This window comes from Clytia hemisphaerica, unplaced genomic scaffold (genome assembly GCF_902728285.1).
Source record: "Clytia hemisphaerica strain Z4C2 unplaced genomic scaffold, Clytia hemisphaerica genome assembly, whole genome shotgun sequence".
Taxonomy (NCBI): domain Eukaryota; kingdom Metazoa; phylum Cnidaria; class Hydrozoa; order Leptothecata; family Clytiidae; genus Clytia; species Clytia hemisphaerica.
Window position 1 is genome coordinate 1,104,185 of NW_027103900.1, and position 20,298 is coordinate 1,124,482.

At 34.0% G+C, this 20,298-nt stretch overlaps 2 protein-coding genes across 2 annotated transcripts; both read right to left on the bottom strand.

The window, feature by feature from the left end:
- Positions 1–3,383: 3,383 nt before the first annotated feature.
- Positions 3,384–6,261, bottom strand: LOC136808771 (uncharacterized). Its single transcript, XM_067065309.1, has 4 exons — positions 6,027–6,261; positions 4,371–5,939; positions 3,760–3,812; positions 3,384–3,407 (listed from the first exon to the last, which is right to left on the bottom strand). The coding sequence occupies exons 1-4, from the start codon at positions 6,259–6,261 to the stop codon at positions 3,384–3,386; spliced, it is 1,881 nt and encodes a 626-aa protein (XP_066921410.1).
- A 10,783-nt stretch (positions 6,262–17,044) lies between these two features.
- On the bottom strand, positions 17,045–18,460 carry LOC136808842 (cannabinoid receptor 1-like). The gene has a single exon (XM_067065400.1). The coding sequence runs from the start codon at positions 18,137–18,139 to the stop codon at positions 17,195–17,197; it is 945 nt and encodes a 314-aa protein (XP_066921501.1). The 5' UTR covers positions 18,140–18,460; the 3' UTR covers positions 17,045–17,194.
- Positions 18,461–20,298: the final 1,838 nt, after the last annotated feature.

Sequence of the window (20,298 nt, forward strand, 5' to 3'; positions counted from 1 at the left end):
CATAAGATGACTGTAGGTTCAAAGCTACGGATCACGGAATATATTCAAGCTGAACCCGACTGAGAACAACAATGCAGTAATCAAATTGGCTGGAACTTTAATTTTCGTTAGGTGGACTTTAAATGGATTTTAGTATTATACTAGCGGTCACCCGGCGTCGCACCGCCAAGTAGAGTGTTGTTGAACACATCAAAAGACCGATTATATAATTATTATTTTAAGCGGTGATTTCCAGAAATATTATATAGCCAAAAAGGGCAAATATTTAAAATGAAAGAATGACAAAAAGGAGAATATTTCACATTTCACAGTAAGAAAACCAAAGAAAATTTTATATATTTTCAAAATGAGATGAAATATTTTGCATTATACTTTCATATATAAAATATTGTAAAAAATGTAAAGATTCAAAGTAACTTTTGGAGTTTTTTGAAATAATGTACGTGCTAAAAAGTAAAATCTTTCAAAACAGGGAGAGAAAAATTTCAGATTTTCCGACAGAATGCAAAAAAAAAAAATCTCATTTTTATATACTGGGAAACATTTCATAATCTGAAAGAATGTCAATAGGAAAAAATTCCCCTAACAGAAGCCATTTTATGATTTCCAAAAGCATGCTGCAAGAGCAAAAAATGTCACATACTTGGAAACAATCAAAATTTCCCAAAATGTCAAAAAAAATAAATTGTCATGCCAGGAAAATCACTTGGGTTTTCTTCATTTTTAAAATGCATGTGGAAGAAAATGTCAAGTTCACAACAAAGTTTCTAGGTTTTGAATGCACGTGTAAGAAAATCTCCAAATCTATCACAAAAGTTTCCACATTTTAAATGTACATACCGTCAACTGCTTTTTGGGACGATTGGTCGAAACATGGGACTGTTTGATATCTGGTCTGTATTTTCACTACTAACTTGTTAAATCTCTTTGACAACAAATTTGTTTTGATAACTCCACCAAGTTTATCAATCATACTTCCTTTCATAACATGTCACGATAACTTTCACTGATAGCGCCGATTGTAGAATTAGATAACGCCCGCTACCTAACCGCCTATCACCCGATGGGATTAACAAATAACGCGTGTGTAACTTGCTGCGCGAGTGACGTCAAACGCTCCATCGTTTTGCCATTTTTTAATACGCTGTTCATTAACTCAAATCAAATGACTTTGGAGGTTCGGTGAAATGGTGGCCGTCCCATGTTTTGTCAGATAGTCCCAAATTGGAGCAGTTGACGGTAAGAAAATCTCCAAATTCACGACAAAAGTTTCCACGTTTAAAACACACGTTGCAAAAGATCTCTAAATTCACAACTATAGTTTTCCACGTTTTAAAATGCACGCGGGGAAGAAAATCTCCAAGTTCAAGAACAATTTTAATTGTACATGTGAATTGTTTTCAAATTATTAACATCCATATTCAATGACAATGGGGCCGTGGTGTTCTGGATCCGGTTATCAGCCAGTATGGATTTCGTGTAACTAACGCCGAAGTTCTTCGGCGTACAACTGAAACGTTTTTGGCGCATTGGCGTAAGGGTACTTACAAAGATTGTTTGATTTTCAGTTGGCGTAAAGTAATAATTCCAGCTCGGCGTGAATGACTCCATAATCCATCGATTTTTAGCTTTCGTTTGGCTAAATTTGCTTTCGCTTGCTTGCAATTTATTAATTATGTTGGCGCATGCACCTCTTTTCCCATCTTGCACCCTTATTGAAAAATTGAATGTTGGTACAAAAGAAATTTTGCTTGGCGTGAGGCTTGCTGCACGGAAAAATATCTTTGGCGCGAGATTTCGTGGAATCCATACTGGGTTATCAGCTTTAAAATTTGAAATTTATTTACTGCAACGAGTTTTCCTTAACTGTCACTAACCCCAGTAGTTAATTCATTGTTGTAGATAAAAAACTTGCATTGTCGGCATTGCATTCGTTGGGTGCAAACTTTTTTCATATTGCAAGTATGTAATTTTTCAGGTATAACATGGTCAGATTTATTCACAGTCACTTGCCTTCGTATGATTTATGTAAATATACAAACAAAATTGAAGTTAGTTTGTTGTGAAAGTTGATAAAATGTCCTGTTTTTCCAAGACCAAGACCAAGAGATTGTATCATCTTATCTCTCATTCCAGCTCATTCCAAACCAACAGAATGTAAACGAAACATCAAATCGAGAAAGGAATATTAAGAAAAGTTCACTATCGACCATTCCTTGTGACAATCGTACAAAAATCATGATCCAATTCAACTCATCAAAGCATATAAACCAAAGCAAAGAAAAGTAGCGAAATAGCAAAAGTTGTTGTCTATTTTCTGCCATCTTTGTTTTGACAGTCCGATCAACAATACGCTTCTAAAACGGCCGACGTTGCCAGATCGACAATGAGAATAGAGCGCCGTACGGATATTTACCACAGACGTTTCTCGAAGAAATGACGTCTTCCGCCTCGAAAAAAGAACATCCTACTGTTTTTACCGCCGGAGCTTGATTTAAAAAGAGACTTATGTACAAACTCACGAAATTGACCAAAACCGAGCGTTAGACTTGAAGAAGGAGGAGAAGGAGATCCTTTTTTATAGGAAAAAAAAGATGTAATGTTTCTAATTTTTTGGTATACTAATGCGTTTACTTTGAGTAATTAAAAGCAAACAGAAGAGGTCTTATTTTAAGATTGGACAAGAAATTTGGGTTTAATACGGAAGGTGAGCCCAAGAAATAGTAACTGAATACTAGAATGCCCAGGGGACCTTGGAAATAAGACGCAGGTGTTATTCAGTTAAGGTCCAGGTGTCCGAAGCCTGTTTCAAGAGTGATATAATAATAAGCAGTACGAGAGTAGTTATAACAATAATAATAGTAGAAATAATAATAGAAGAGAAAAAAAAAAAAAAAAAAAAAAAAAAAAAAAAAAAAAAAAGACAATAAAGAAGAAGAAAAGAACAAAGGGTAATGATAATAATTAGCTAGACTACTTTTCTGCCATGGAAGTCAAGATAAAGCTACGAAGGTGATTTTTGAGAGTTGATTTGGATGCTGAGGAAAGGTCTATGACAAGTTTTGAATGAAGGCTGTTCCAATCCTTAGTAACAAGGTTTGCAATATTATAAGAACCATACGTTACCGAGTTTGTGATAGTTAAGTCAAGCTGATAATTGGTGCTTCGTGTATTGTGATCCTCTCTAAGTTTCCTAAGAAAGTTATCAAAATAAACAGGTAATTTCTTGTTGAAGAAGTCAAAGGCAAATAGACAATTTTTAAGAGAACGCTGTTTGATAATGGGGAGAATACGTGAATTGATGTAAAGTGGTAAAACAGATTCCCTTTGGTTTTTGAAGTGAATGATACGAAGAGCCTTATTTTGAAGTTTTTCGATTCTATTTAGACGCTCTTGAGTAGTAAAACCTAGAAATGGAAGACAGTAATTGACATGGGATTCAAAGAGGGAGTAGTATACAGATAATAGCGTCTTGTAGTCAACATAATGCCTAAGTTTCGAAAGTATACCTACAGTGCTAGCAAGTTTTTGAGAAAGTTTGAGCAGATGAGTATCCCAGTTAAGATTTTCATCAATTAAAACACCAAGATATTTAGCATGATGGGAAGGTTTGATTTGCTGTCCACTTAATCTGAAGTTTAAATGTTTTGTGATTTTTGTTCTGATAGTTCTGAATAAAATAATTTCGGTTTTTGATGTATTGAGACTTATCTTATTGGCTCTGAGCCAATGAACAAGTAGAGCAAGATCTCTGTTTACTATCCTGTTCAGTTCTTTCAGTGATTTCTCAGTGAATACTAAACTGGTGTCATCTGCAAAATGAATGGAAGTGGAATAACAAACTGAATTATGCAAATCATTTATGTAGATAATGAACATAAGGGGTCCTAGAACAGACCCCTGAGGCACCCCATGCTTGACTTCATGATAGTTTGATTTTGCATCATTTATGACAACACATTGAGATCTGTTTTTAAGATAGGATTCAAAAACCTTTAGAGCAACTCCTCTTACTCCATAATGACATAGTTTTTGCAATAAAATATTGTGATCAACAGTATCAAAAGCTTTTTGAAGGTCAAGAAATACTGCGGCTGAAAATTCAGTTTTGTCAAGTGAGCTTCTGACAATTTCTGTGAGTGCTGTGATAGCATGTGTTGTACTATGCCCCTTTCTAAATCCGAACTGGTTTTTGAAAATCACTGATTGTTTTTCAAAAAATTCAGCAAGCCTGGAATGTAATAAAGTTTCAAAAATTTTATTTATGTTTGATAGTAAAGAGATTGGCCTATAATTACTTACCTCGGTCCTAGCGTTCTTTTTGTGGAGAGGCTTAATATTTGCTTTTTTTAGACAGTCAGGATACTCACCTTTGTCAAGACATTCATTGAATATGTAAGATATAATTTCACTAGCAGTAATTGATGTCATCTTTAGAATTTTAGGATCGATACTGTTAGGGCCAGACACCTTTTTCAAGTCAATTTTTTCAATAAGTTTATATACAGCCATTGGAGTTGTTGGAGTAAGATGAATGGAAGCATTAGTAGGATTGCCCATAAAATCAGTGAAAATCTTGTTGGTTTGAGGTATTTTAGCCTTGGTTTTTTCGGCTATCGACCCATAAAAATCATTAAAAAGTTCTGCTATATCCTCTTCTTTAGTTATATGAGCATTGTTGTGAATCAAAAGCTTAGGAGAGGAGCTATCTTTAGTTTTGGTGTTAGTGATTTCGTTTATAGTTTTCCAAATGAGTGATAAGTTTGTCTTGTGACGGAAAAAGTATTCTTTGATGTATTTGTTTTTGCTAATTCTGAGAAGTTTTATTATGAAATTCCTGTGTCTTTTGTATCTAGCAAATTTTGGAATTTTTTCAGGAGAATCGTCTTTGAGTTTTAAATATTCACCGTGATACTTGTCTCTGTTGAGCATAGCTTGACGCAAGCCGAAAGTGACCCATGGTTTGGGTGAGATAAAATCATTGATAAACTTTGTTTTGATTGGAGCATGTTGATCAACAAGGTTGTTGGTAAGGTTGATAAAAGTTTCAAGTTTTTGGTTTGAAGTTTTGTTTTCAAAATGGTCAGGCCAAGAAATAGAGATAAAGTCGAGTAAAAAATCTTCCCGATCAAATTTGCTAAAGTCCCTCCATGATTTCTTTGTTTTGGTACGTTTGTTAGCTGAAATATCAAGATTAAGAATTTGGGGGAGATGGTCAGAAATTCCGCAAATAAGATTATGAGAATTTGATTCAAAAGACAGTATGTTTGTGAAAATGTTGTCAATGAGAGTTTTGGAGTAAGGCGTTATTCTAGTTGGTCTGGTGATTTGAGGAGTGAAAAATCGAGAAAGATTTGTTTCAAGAAAATCCTTGTGACTAGGTTTAAGATCAGCTTTCAAAAGATCAATGTTAAAATCACCCATTAATATTGCCTGTTTGTTATCACTGTTGATTTTATCAAGAAGATTAGAATAGAGAATGTTAAATTCGTCAATATCCATGTTAGGATGTTTGTAAATACAAGCAACAATAATACTGGGATGGTTGTCTAATATAACTTCATGAATGATTGATTCAACTTCATTTCTTTTGTAAATTTTTAAGTCATCCCTGGGATTAGTTTCATATTCTTTGGAAAAGTAAAGTCTTGCACCACCTTTGTTAGAGTCAGTGCAGCAGTCATAATGATTATAGCCTTGAATTTTAGCAGCATTTTCTGCTTTTTCTTTGTCTTTGAAGCCAGTTTCTGTTATTCCAATAATTTGGAAAGGGTTAACTCTGTTCGAGATTATGTTAATTAGATTTTGTTTATGTAATTCTAGAGATGCGATATTCATATGGAATGTGGATAATGAATTCTTGGAAAGTTTTTCAGCCTTTTTGTTTTGTTCACTTAGTGAGAGATAGGGACAATGTATGTCTTGCCCCATCTCAGTTTCTGCAAGTGCAAGATCAATGTCTTTAAAGAATTGAATGTTTAAATTGTTTTCAGGGTCAGAAAAAAGAAGATGATCACAACACTTACCTTGGAGAGTTAGTTTGAGTCCTTCATCAGTGAGGCTGTCAAAGACGGCTTCCTTCTTGAGACATTTTTGGCAGAGCCATGTATCATCTGGATTTGAATCTAAAAGCTTTTGGTAGTCAGAAGGTGATGTGTTATTACATTTAGCATGAATCCAAAAACGACAATTATTACAGTAGATACCTCTATGAGTGGTTGCAACTGGGTTGTAGCAGACCCCACAAGGGAAGGCAACCATGGCAGAGAGAGGGAGGAGAAGGAGAGAGAGAGAGAGAGAGAGAAAAAAAAAAAAAAAAAAAAAAAAAGATAAAGATGGTAATTAAAAAAAAAAAAAAACAAAAACAAAAAAAAAACAGTAGATTAAAAAATAAAAATATAGAAGTTAAAAATAAAATGCTTCGTTGGACGGAGGACCTTAAATAAAAATATAAAACCGTGAAATGGGAGTCAAAAGTGAAGGGTATGAAGCAGATGTTAAGGAAATTTCAACCATATGATAGTGGAATAGTACTATGGCAAGGGTTAGGAAAGGGACCCAACTATCCTAGCAAATATCTAAAATGATTGAACAAGAGAAAAATTCTCATTAGAGTTCTTTTTCCTACCAAGTAGGGTAGCAGGGTAATTGAGTCTATATTCCATATCTTTGTGAGTTTGAAGGAGTGATTTTCGATGGGCCAGGGCTTTGTTACGTCGAATTGTGGTGGACTTGGAAAACTGTTGACTAACGGAAATGAAGGAACCTCTGTTAACCTTGTTATGCTTTATTATTGTGTCCAAAATACTATTTGAGTCTCTCCACGACAGAAATTTGACACTTATGGAAGGAGCATTTGATCGATTGTTGTTGTTGATTTGTCGGTTTCGCTTGAAATTACGGTGTCCTCTTTCAACTGCTCCTTTAAAGAATTCCTCACCGATGGTTGATTTGTTGGCAATAAATTTGGCGAGAGTCAATGGTGATGTCGGAAGAAGTTTCCTTTTTAGGGTCATATGGGATGTTTTTATAAATAAGTGTGGATCTAAGATTACGATCAGTCTGTTCAGCGAGATCAACTTGCAGTTTCTCAATTTGTTGATGAATTTCATTGTTGTGGTTGTTGTTTGATGTCTCGTTTTTGTCAGCAGCCTCAATCCGATTATGTTGATTGTTCTCCAGCAGAGTAATTCTGTCTTCTAGAGTTTTAATTTTGTCATCATATTTTGACTCAACAAGTTTGAGTTTCCCATCGATGGAATCCTGGAAATCTTTGAGCTTTTCATTCAGTATGTTTGAAAATACTTCTTTTAGTTCGTCATTAGATTTAACGTGATTTTCGAGCCTTTCTTCCAGCATATCTTTGACGAGATGAGTTAAATCTTCTTTGATGGTGACCATATGTTGTTCCATAATGCCAAAGAATGTAGATAAAACAGATAATTCAAAGTGATTTTGAAGATTGAAGCAGATTTTTGTTTGAAATTATGTTGAAGATAGGTTGAAATTTCCTAAGCTTTAGTTTAGCGTCCTCACAGCTCGGCTACCATTTTTGATAACAAAAATTACCGTTTTAACAAATATTTCCTATATAGATAGGAAATATTTAATAAATAAAATTAACCATTATGCTTGCGTTTCTAGACCTTAAATAAAGATTTTAGATATAGAATATATTCACACCAAAATTTCCAAGAGTTTTTGTTTTTAATCTATAAATAGCACAGTACAATATCCCTCTAGTCCAGAAAATTTAACTAGCTAATAGCCAAGGCTATGATGCGCCCGTTGCAATGTTTTTCTGGGAAACTGACGTCGGTTAGTGATAACCAAGGAAACAAAAAGCAGGTGGCCCAAATAATTACAGTTTCTGTAAACCATTTCAATGACATGTTAAATGAGTCAGAAAGTTGCAATAAAATTTGTTTTTTAAGTTTTATTTATAAGAACTGCAAGGAAAATGTGTAAAAACAAAACAATATATAGTTTTCTTAAAAATCACGAAGTTTTCTTTGCCACTCCTTTATGGTCCTTGTACAGGAAAAAATAAATTTAGCAGCTTCCAAGTGTAGAACACCTAAAATCAATATACAACAACAGAACAACAAAAATCAATATTTTTTTAAAACATAATTCACTCAAAGTCATCTAGAAGAAATTTAGTTCAGTAAAACATAAATAAAATATAAAAAAATATAAAATCGTTTATCGATTGCAATCAATGAGTAATCTATAAAATATTGATTGCATTGATACATAGTTTATTGAAACAATTGTGAGTATATATTAATTATCTATCGATTGCGTTAATGTATCAATTAGTTATTACTTTAATCGTAGAAATTTTAGCGAGACTAATTTTAGCGCATATTAGCGAGCCAGAAAAATCTTGATTTTTTTTGGATTTATTTTAGCGAATCACGATTTCAAAAAATTTCGCGTGGATAAATTTTAGCGAATACTCGTATTACATTATTGACTGAATTCGTTTTCTAGCATTTCTTTGCACTGAAACCCTTCTTTATTGATAAAAATGTATCAAGGCAATATAACCAGAAATTTCGCGTGGATAAATTTTAGCGTTCTGTCGATTCGGCGTGTTTTAGCGAGATTTATTTTAGCGAAAATAGGGAAAACTCGCTAAAACGCTAAAATTAGTCTCGCTAAAATTTCTACTATTAAAGTAAGTCAGTAAAAATCAATAGGTAATCGATGTAATGTACTTAAATTGATAGTGATCGACTGCAATAAATATTTAATCATAATTGATTATTTATCAATCATAATCAATAATCACACCATCTGGATTTTTGTCCATAATTTGTTGAAAAATACTTTGGTCTTACTTAAATCAAATTCCAGTAACACTTTATCATAATAAATGATCTAAAAGTTCATCAAACCACCCATTGTCTTCAATAGCAAATCGCAGCGGTGAAAAACTCAAACCCATGCATCAATCGCAATCGCAATTAATAACCACAAGAACTGGATTTTGTCCATAATTTGTTGGAAAATACTTTGGTTTTACTTAATCAAATTCCAGTAACACTTTATCATAATAAATGATCCAAAAGTTCATCAAATCATCCATCGCCTTCAATATCAAATCGCAGTTTGGTGAAAAACTCCAAGGCGACAATCAAAAATATGTTCCGTTCGCGTCAGCCGACTGACCAACTTGGCAGACAAAAATTCCTAGTCAGACGAGTCAGAAAATTGTCGGAATTTTTCATCAAGCGAACGAACAAATATTAAAAACTATACTTTGAAACCATTTTCCAAAAAACCTGACTATATTTACTACCGACCGACCGACTCAATTTTAAGAAGATTTTTGACGCGAACAGAACATATTTTCGATTGCTGCCTAACCCATGCCATGCATCAATATCAATCGCAATCACAATAATTAATAATCGCAACGTCTGGATTTTTGTCCATAATTTGTTGAAAAATACTTTGGTCTTACTTAATCAAATCCCAGTAACACTTTATGATAATAAATGATCTAAAAGTTCATCAAATCATCCATCGCATCATCGTCTTAAATATCAAATCGCAGCAGTGGTGAAAAAACTCCAATGCATCAATTGCAAATCGATAATCGCACCGTCTGGATTTTTGTCCATAATTTGTTGAAAGATACTTTCATCTTACTTAATGAAATTCCAGTATACGATCTAAAAGTTCAACGAATATTGTTCATCACATTATCGTCTTCAATCAAATTGCAGTGAAAGCCGCCATAATTTGGTGAAAATTACTTCTCTCTTCTTCTTCATTACATTTATATAGGAAATGTATACGTTAGGATACTTCATCCAATAATCCATCCATAACTTTCTCCAAGCCCAACAGGAAAATAGGTTTTTTTTGCAATCAACCATCGCATCATCATGGAATCATAACAACAAACCAAAACAAAGCAAAAAATAAGTCTCACTTTTGGTAAAAAATAGTTCATAAAAATCAACGAAAACTAGAGCAAATAAAGCCTTTACACGATGCAAAAAGGCATGTCCCTGATGCAAGAATTAATTTGCCAAGTTAGAGCTAATTCAAAAAGATGAAACTTGCATGCCAGCATGCAAACTCATGCAAATGATCAAAAACACTATCGCTTCGGTAGCCATCTTGAATAACCTTTTAATGAATCCGATCGGAAGAAAAATAGGAAATCGGGGAAATACTACGAAAAGTAGTTTAATCGAGCAATCTCTTGTCTCTGCTAACATTAACATGCGTCAAAAAAACACAAAATAAAAAATGAATGATCGAGAACAAACATGAATAATCGAGCCGGAAAACTGAATCGTGAGATTTTCCCTAGGTACTCCTCATTAAGGCGCCCTTGACGGGCGCAAAAACTTAAAACAAACTCAGATTTTTTAGTTGACTCTTTCAGAAGTCGTATCAATGTTAGTCGAGCTTGTTTCGATGACTACATTACCTCGTAACCCAAACATCTTCCGAAATTCTCTCTGGAAATCGGGAAACTTTGAAAAGTAAATAATCGGATTCAAAATGGAGTTGACGCATGCGCATAAAGCACCAACGACAGTGAGAGTTTGATGAGTAACTGATTTCTCTTGTTTTGAAAGTCGATTGAAAACTTCCCAGAAAAAGTTGACCATTAAAGGTAGTAAACAGATGAAATAACAGAACACCAGAACACTTAATCGTTGTACCAATCTTCGATTATTCTCATTCTTCGATGATTGTCCGCCCTCGCTCCTTTCTTTAACAAACGAATTCTTTTTGACGAATTTGACAACCATACAGTAAGCAACTATGCCCGGGGGGGGGCAGCTGGGCAAAAGGACCGACGGGTATGTGCGGGCACTAAGGGTGTCTTTTTCAAGGCACCTCAAATGCACTGTAAGGGTCGGAAAAACTAGAGATGCACTGTAAGGGTAGAAATTTCAGAAAATTCTTGAAAAATCTAGATATTTTGACAAAAAATGCTAGAATTTTGACCATTTTTTGCACGAAAGGGATCGAAAATTTGGGGGAAAATGCACTCTAAGGGTATGATTTTCATTGATTTTTGCTGCACTGTAAGGGTGCAATTTTAAAAGCCAATTTTTGGCCCGCACATACCGTCAGTCCGCAAACCCAGTGCCCCCCCGGGCAACTATGATGATGATTAATGGTATGATTGTAAACAAAGCCAAAGCTGCCATAAACAACAAACGGTTGATGAAGAAAGTCATGGTAAACAGGATCGGTGTTATCCATGTTAACAAAATTAGAAAGTATAATCTTCTTTTGCTCATTTTAATGTCATAATTTGTAAGGCTTGACAGCATGACATACCGGTCATAACTGATCAAGGCAATATTGAGAGAGGAAGTACCAATCATCCAGGGTGCTAAGATATTCTTCATGTTTTCAAGAAAACAACTCGATCGTAGATCCTCTGATAACATTTGTATTGCGAAAACAATACATAATCCAAGACCAACCAATGTATCTGACGTTGATAGGGATGATAAAATTTTGTTGGATTTTTTACATCGCATTGAAGGTTTTTGTAGAATGATCAATGAGATGACACTTCCGGTTGTTGCCAAGATGGAGCATATCACAAATCCGGTGCCCAAAATGTATCTTGAACTGCTGGAGATATCGCCATAGCTGTATGTACATGATATTGATGTAGAGGCTGTGCTATTTTTCATCTTCAGCTCCAATAATCAAACAAATGGTTGAAATGATAAGTGAGTCTCTTGGATAGAGACACGACACTGATTTATATGTTTATTCAGCTTGGAGTATGAACCTATAGAAACAACGCGCGCCCATATCTGATCTTTACCTTTCATGTTTGCCGCTGTTTACTTTTCGCTATTATCAAATGTAACGCTATTATTGGTTGATTTTGATCACGTGAGCAGATTTTTAACGAAAGTTATAAATTGTTGTGTACAGAAAACAGAGAGAAGAGAAAAAGAGATAAAAAGCAGCTCGTTATAAAGACAGTAGAAAAACAAGGGGAAATTTATCAGGAAAAAAAGGTTTTGTCAATTCTGAATTTAAACAACATGCTTTTAAAGTTTTTAAAATTTACATTCAAATGCCAAATTTACAATATAATTGTTAAATGATAGATGAAATTGCCAAAGTGTGGTAACTGCTACAAATATATACCAGCGACAGATTTTCTGTTGATAAGAGTTTCAGATAAGCTCTTAATCTTTTGGAGGTCTTGGAGAGAATATAGTATTATGTTGAACACTAAGGAGTTAAATTGTAACTTCTGCATAAAGTCCATCCCATCCAGAAAAGATATTCTGTTTTAAGCCCTCCATAACTTTTAGGACAACCTATATGGGTTGCATTAATCCTCTTAACATTTCGACTTTATTCTTTTTCGACTGTATATACCCCATCAACACGTGATAGTACAAACCGAACCCTTCTCATTCAAGGTATTAAGTCATATTGCCTTTCAAAAACAGACTCTGCTGTACGAACATTACGATTGCTCGAGGAAATCAATGAGGTGAATTTTGCGAGTCTGTAGTTTTTTCCGTGTTTAAGTCTAAACAGAGCTTTACGCCGAAAATACATTCGAATTTTCAAATGTAAACAGCGCTTTGAAAATCGAATGTTTTTGAGTGTTCACACGAGCGCGCAAACGTTTTCGAATGTTTTTAAACAATTTATTTTAGTAAGTACGTTCAATCTGGACAGTCTGGAAAATGTTATTTGTCACTCTATCTTTCGAAATCATTGAAATCTTTTTTTCTGAGAGGGAAAGGACTCTGATATTTTCTTTTTCTAAATGTTGCATACCGGTATTCTTTTCATTTGACAGAGTCAAAATGTATTTTCTTTCAAAGAATTATGATTTATAATCAGGAAACACTTCTTAGTAATTTTAACTGTATTTTGGATGCACAAGTTTATTGGAAGGGCATTATTTTTGCCCAGAGTTATAGCTTCAGTTTTCATTTTTATTCACTTCTTTGTTGTTTACAATTCTTTATTTTATCCTCCAAAAAGCTTTCGATTTTTTTTGGTGTTGTCAATGATGATGATGTTAGTGCAATTTAAGAACGAAGAAGATGGGAAGAAGAAAAAACCGAGCTTTCTTCAGTTTTGAGATGTTTTTGAATTTGAAATGTGTGCTGGAGCTCAACTGCAATAAAAAAAGGTTAGTTAACTTTTATTAATTGTGGATTCTTGATATTATTCAAGTCGCAGATGACAAGAGCAAGAGAATTCTCTCACTGTCAACTGAAGAAGGAGTTGTGGTACCACCTCAAAATTGGTCGAAATTCATGGAGAATCCAGCCTGACTCAGCTCATTATTATTTGCTGGCAAATGCTAAACCCCCTTCCCTCTCCTTACTTTAGATATTTAATTTCCCTGCATAAGAGCTAAGGCTATTTCATTTTCTAATATCCCTGTTCTGGCAGAATGTAGATTAAAATGCTATGTTATGCTATTATGGTCTTTAAAGAGAATGGAAGTAAAAGATGGGTATTTTATGCTAACCATCCCTGTCTCACTGAAAGTTCTGAAAGTTTTATCTCTAAGGTTATGGATTGATGACACAAATCTTGATTTATATTAGATTTATTTATATTCTTTCTTTTTCTTCAGGATGTAGAAAAAATGGATTTCAGATGGTTTTGGAGTCATTTTTTTCTGGATTTTTTATGTCTGAGCAACAGAAAGTTTAAAATATATTGTGCATTGTGTATCAAAAAGTCACCTTGTCTCGTTGTTCTAAATCTGATGTCTATTCCTTCTAGTTTAGATACATCCCCGTCCTATGAATGAGCTATAAAATATTTCACAAGAAGAATAAAATTCATTTCTTTCCTTTCAATTTTTGCAAGTTTCTTGATTTTTGAACATTTCGCCTCTTTTTCTTCCCCGCCTCCTTCTTAAAAAAATTTCACTTTTTTTCTACGCCAATCAGATCTCACGTCTTTTTCCCGATCAGCCAATCACAATGGCTTGTAGAGGGCATTGCGTAATTTTTTGTCTGGTCTGTAATTTTGATGTTTTCTCGAATCCAATGAATTTTCTTTAGCAGAGTAATGGGGCCCACTAAACCTGCAAATGCAGCGATTGTATTGGCTATCAAAAAGCCATTTTAGATTTTCTTGAAAGCCAGATAAATTGCGGACCGAACCGTGGGTCGGGGCTATTTTTTCATGGTCCCTATCTCGAATAACAGGAGATCAAAGTCTGGACTTCGAAAATTCCTTTGACAAAATAACTTCCTGAAGAAAATATTTAAGCCATAAAATTAGCCCCGACCCTAGATCAGGTGCCCCTATGTGCAGGCCACCCTAAACAGTTGTTTTTGACCCTTAACTCTCGGCTGAGTCGTTGCTTTTTTTGATAAACAGCAATTTTGGGACCTTAATTCAGTGGTCGTTTACTCGCGGTTTTTGACAGTTTTAACAAAAGAGTTTGCCCTAAACTTCAGTTAAAAGGTTATATTTTCACAATAAATCAATTACTCAATATTCTGAACTTGTTTATTTGTTCGTTTAAAATTGAGCTCAATACTCTTCATTATGAAAATCGCAAAATTTGATAAATTTTACAGACCAGAAAATTCACCTCATTGACACAGTCGAGTGTATGATGTTATCAACCACACCACCAAGACAACAGCACAAAATCATCGCAGATTCAAATTATACTGTTAATTTTCGTTATAGCTTTTATATTTTGCTGAAAGAAGCAAACACATCATAAACAATACATACACAACAATTATGCTATACAGGATCAGGATTGATAGTAATAGTTATGATATCCCTGTTTATCTTGTGATGCCATTGTCAAACCATCACAATAGAGCTTCCAAGAAGAAAAAGTATCAGAAAAAACATTTTTGACTAATATATTATTGCTAAAAGTAAAATTAGACATTTGAATTAGTTTTCAAACGGACTATAAACGAGCCTCTTACAAGATCAGAACATATAACTATTTGAATTTGAAATACTTAACACTGTTATTTCTATAACCAGCAAATTTTTGCTGAGGTTTCGGCTGTTCTCATTTTTTTGACACTTTTAGCTTCAAAAGTTGTTTGATTGAATTGATGAAAAACTTCATCGGGACATGGATGGTCGGAACATCAGCATTGAATATCGCAATCATCAGTTACGATCGTTACGTCAAGTTTTACCGATTACGATCGGGAAATGAGTAAACGTAAGTTGTATCTAATGATCTTAGTGACTTGGCTTTCCCCGTCACTCTGTTTTTACCGACCTTGATTGACAGACTTGTGTTTATGATATCGTTAACCGCTCTGTTTACATCACCTTTGATAATCATTATCGCGGCATACTACAAAGTGGTCAGATATGTCAAGAAGAACACATTTATATTTGATAACATCAAACAAAATCAAATTCGTCGCGAGAGAAACAAGAAAATCGTGAAAAGGTTAACTATTCTCATCATTTGCTATTTCGTATGTTTATTACCGCTGACTGTCAATTTCTTCTTAGAATTTTTTTATAAAGTATAATCGAGAGGCAAAAAGACGGTTGCGCATCAAACATTAGCTATCGTTGGTATATTTGCCACTTCTCTCAATTCCTTCTTAAACCCAATAGTCTATGTCTTAAATTTCCCAGAATTCCAGAATATTTCAAAAGTTTGTTTGGATTGTCAGCCAGGGTGTCAGGGGGTAGCTAAAGGTCCACAAGAAGTCCTGGAAATCAAACAACAGTGTTCTTAAAGAATAGTCAATTTCAAATCAAAGCCATTTCAAAATTAATTGATAACATCCGTGAATGAATAGGAAACCATCTACGAGTAAGAATACATAAATTCTATGCGCATATAACAGGGAAATAAATAACCAAAAACCATAAATACGCTTTATTTTTTATAAGAATGGTGTAAATCCATTTCATTATTTATATTCTTGACTTTTTTTGGGAAAATAATCCTAAAACATTCTTACAGCATTCTTAGGTTAGGATCTAATTCAGACTAGATTCAGTGGTCAAAGCAAAATTTTCGTCTGAGAAGGAAAATGGATTTTACACAGCAAATTAGCATCTATTCTTAAAATTTTGGTGAATTATGTCGAATTTTGAGACGGAAAAGTCTCTTTATATACTTCGCTGAGACGGAAATCCGTCCGAGACGGAAGAACTTTTAACATTGTAGATTTAACATTCAGTACATACGTCTCATTCTCAAGCATAAAATGACATTTTTGTGAAAGGAGTGAGCCTTACTTGGAGGCAATTTATAAGTTAAAAGGCTCTAAAATGGTATTCTTAGCTTGAGTAGCAAAATTCCATGATGGTGACATTCTTAGCATATTCTTAATATTTTGGCCATTTTCATCATGGACATTCTTATAAAGTGTATTCTTATATAAAAAAGCGTGTACATTGCAACCACTAGTAGTGTTTTACAAGCCAAACATTAAAATTAAAATTAAATATTTTGCTTGCGTTTCTAGACCAGGCTGATATTCTAAGAGGCCCCCCGGCGGTTTGCGTGATGGCGTGATTGGGACTTTTTTCTTGCGTGATGGCGTGATTAGAGATTTTTTTTGGCGTGATGGCGTGATCAAGATTTTGGCGTGATGCGTGATAGGGCAAAAATTTGAGGCGTGATGCGTGATTTGGGCTATTTTTCACTATTTTTTGCGTGATGACAAATTTTAGCGATTTTCGTGATGCGTGATGGAGAAAACTTTTTTGCGTGATGGCGTGATTAGGGGTGCCGCTGGGGGGGGGCCTCTTCTAATTAACATTGGGTAGTAAAAATGTCGTATATTTAATTTTACAATCAAATTTCATTATCTTTTACTGCATATCAATTTCCAATCAATTATGTGAAATAACCAATTAAAAATATAGTGAAGATATGTAATGTCTGTCATTTTAGAAAAAGAAAAGTATTGATATATAAATAACTCAAACTAATAAAAACGAAAAAAAGTTTAGAATATTTTTGTTAATTATGTATATTTACGATTTACGATTAATTTTGTAATAAAAAAAAGAGGGTAATTTAGCAAAAAGTTAAAGGGAATTTAAATAGTGGTATGTGAAAGAAAGATTTTAGATATAGAATATATTCCCACCAAAATTTCCAAGAGTTTTTGTTTTTAATCTATAAATAGCACAGCACAACATCCCTCTAGTCCAGAAAATTTAAAAACTTAAAATAAACCCAGATTTTTTAGTTGACTCTTTCAGAAGTCGTATCATTGTTAGTCGAGTTTGTTTCGATCACTGCATTACCTCGTAACCCAAACATCTTCCGAAATTCTCTCTGGAAATCGGGAAACTTTGAAAAGTAAATAATCGGATTCAAAACGGAGTTGACGCATGCGCATAAAGCACCAACGACAGTGAGAGTTTGATGAGTAACTGATTTCTCTTGTTTTGAAAGTCGATTGAAAATTTCCCAGAAAAAGTTGACCATTAAAGGTAGTAAACAGATGAAATAACAGAACACAAGAAAACTTAGCCGTTGTACCAATCTTCGATTATTCTCTTTCTTAGATGATTGTCCATCCTCACTTTCTTTAACAAACGAATTCTTTTTGACGAATTTGACAACCATACAGTAAGCAATTATGATGATGATTAATGGTATGATTGTAAACAAAGCCAAAGCTGCCATAAACAACAAACGGTTGATGAAGAAAGTCATGGTAAACAGGATCGGTGTTATCCATGTTGACAAAATTAGAAAGTATAATCTTCTTTTGCTCATTTTAATGTCATAATTTGTAAGGCTTGACAGCATGACATACCGGTCATAACTGATCAAGGCAATATTGAGAGAGGAAGTACCAATCATCCAGGGCGCTAAGATATTCTTAGTGTTTTCAAGAAAACAACTCGATCGTAGATCCTCTGATAACATTTGTATGGTGAAAACAATACATAATCCAAGACCAACCAATGTATCTGACGTTGATAGGGATGATAAAATTTTGTTGGATTTTTTACAACGCATCGAAGGTCTTTGTAAAATGATCAATGAGATGATACTTCCGGTTGTTGCCAAGATGGAGCATATCACAAATCCAGTACCCAAGATGTATCTTGAAATGCTGGAGATATCACCGTAACTGTATGTACATGATATTGATGTAGAGGCTGTGCTATTATTCATCTTCAGTAGTTCCAATAATCAAACAAATGGTTGAAATGATAAGTGAGTCTCTTGGGTAGAGACACAATACTGATTTATATGTTTATTCAGCTTGGAGTATGAACCTATAGAAACAACGCGCGCCCATATCTGATCTTTACCTTTCATGTTTGCCGCTGTTTACTTTTCGCTATTATCAAATGTAACGCTATTATTGGTTGATTTTGATCACTTGAGCAGATTTTTAACGAAAGTCATAAATTGTTGTGTACAGAAAACAGAGAGAGAGAAAGATATAAAAAGCAGATCGTTATAAAGACAGTAGAAAAACAAGGGAAATTTATTAGGAAAAAAATCATTTTTCTCAAAAAGGTTTGGTCAATTCTGAATTTAAACAACATGCTTTTAAAGTTTTTTAAATTTACATTCAAATGCCAAATTTACAATATAATTGTTAAAATGATAGATGAAATTGCCAAAGTGTGATAACTGCTACAAATATATACCAGCGACAGATCTTCCTTGATAAGAGTTTCAGATAAGCTCTTAATCTTTTGGAGGTCTTGGAGAGAATATAGTATTATGTTGAACACTAAGGAGTTAAATTGTAACTTCTGCATAAAGTCCATCCCATCCAGAAAACATACTCTGTTTTAAGCCCTCTATAACTTTTAGGACAACCTATATGGGTTGCATTAATCCTCTTAACATTTCGACTTTATTCTTTTTCGACTGTATATATCCCATCAACACGTGATAGTACAAACCGAACCCTTCTCATTCAAGGTATTAAGTCATATTGCCTTTCGAAAACAGACTCTGCTGTATGAACATTACGATTGTATGATGTTATCAACCACACCACCAAGACAACAGCACAAAATCATCGCAGATTCAAATTATACTGTTAATTTTCGTTATAGCTTTTATATTTTACTGAAAGAAGCAAACACATCATAAACAATACATACACAACAATTATGCTATACAGGATCAGGATTGATAGTAATAGTTATGATATCCTTGTTTATCTTGTGATGCCATTGTCAAAACATTACAATAGAACTTCCAAGAAGAAAAAGTATCAGAAAAAACATTTTTGACTAATATATTATTGCTAAAAGTAAAAAGACATTTGAATTTTTATGTATTTCCATTTCTCTCGAACTTCCAACACCTCAATAAAAACAAAACAAAAGAAAACAAGATGGCGACGGTTTCCTCGATTCTTGTCCATAAATATACAGTGAAAAAAAAAGCCTCTAGAAAAGGTTTGAAAAGATATTAAGTCTTCAAATAAAATGCACTAGGCAGTAAAATTATTCTACTTTCACTATTTTCCAAGACAAGTTTGAGACGCAATGCATCTCCTCTCAAACTCAAAAAATCATAACAGTCCAAAAAACAATAAAATTTCAGAGAAAACCCCAAATATCTCCTGTTTTAGCCACGCTTTCTGTTTGATTTTTTCTATTATTCAAAGAAGAGAACGCGGAGCGGAACAGTCAGTTCATGACGTGGCGCTCATGCAGTCAACATGGCGGAGGAAAAGAACATTTTGAAATATTTCTTTTTAAACTTGAGAGGTTTTCAAGATTGTTTAAAGAAACATCAAAGACAAAGTTGTCAAACAAAAGATAAGTACTTTCTTTCTACTCTTTATTTATTATATTTTCTGTCATAAATACACTGCAAGCTGCTTGATTTTTCCAGGAAAAATTTAAAAATGCCTAATTCTGAGAAATCTCTATCGGAATTAAATAAACGTTTGAAAGATATTAAATCCAAAATAAAGGATATGAAGGATAAACAACAGGAAAGATCAAACAGTTTGCGATCGAAATCAGATGATGATGGTGAGGAATCCTCATCATCATCACCCTCAACAAGAAGAACCAAACATAAACATAAGAAAAAGAAGAAAAAACATAGCTGAAAACGTAAATCCGGGGGAGAAGAGGAACAACCTGCATCAGTGCATGCAAAAAGGAAGTGCATCCCAGTAAGATCGATACATACTAGCCCAGTGCGGCAAAATCATAGCATAAATCATAACATCGGCTCCAGCTCCTTTTAACGAGATTGACTTATCAGAGCCAGAGGAAACATTCAATGCAAGGGCTAGCCAAACAGATGGCTATGAGTCACTCAACGAAAATGAGAATCAGAACCCTGTAGTT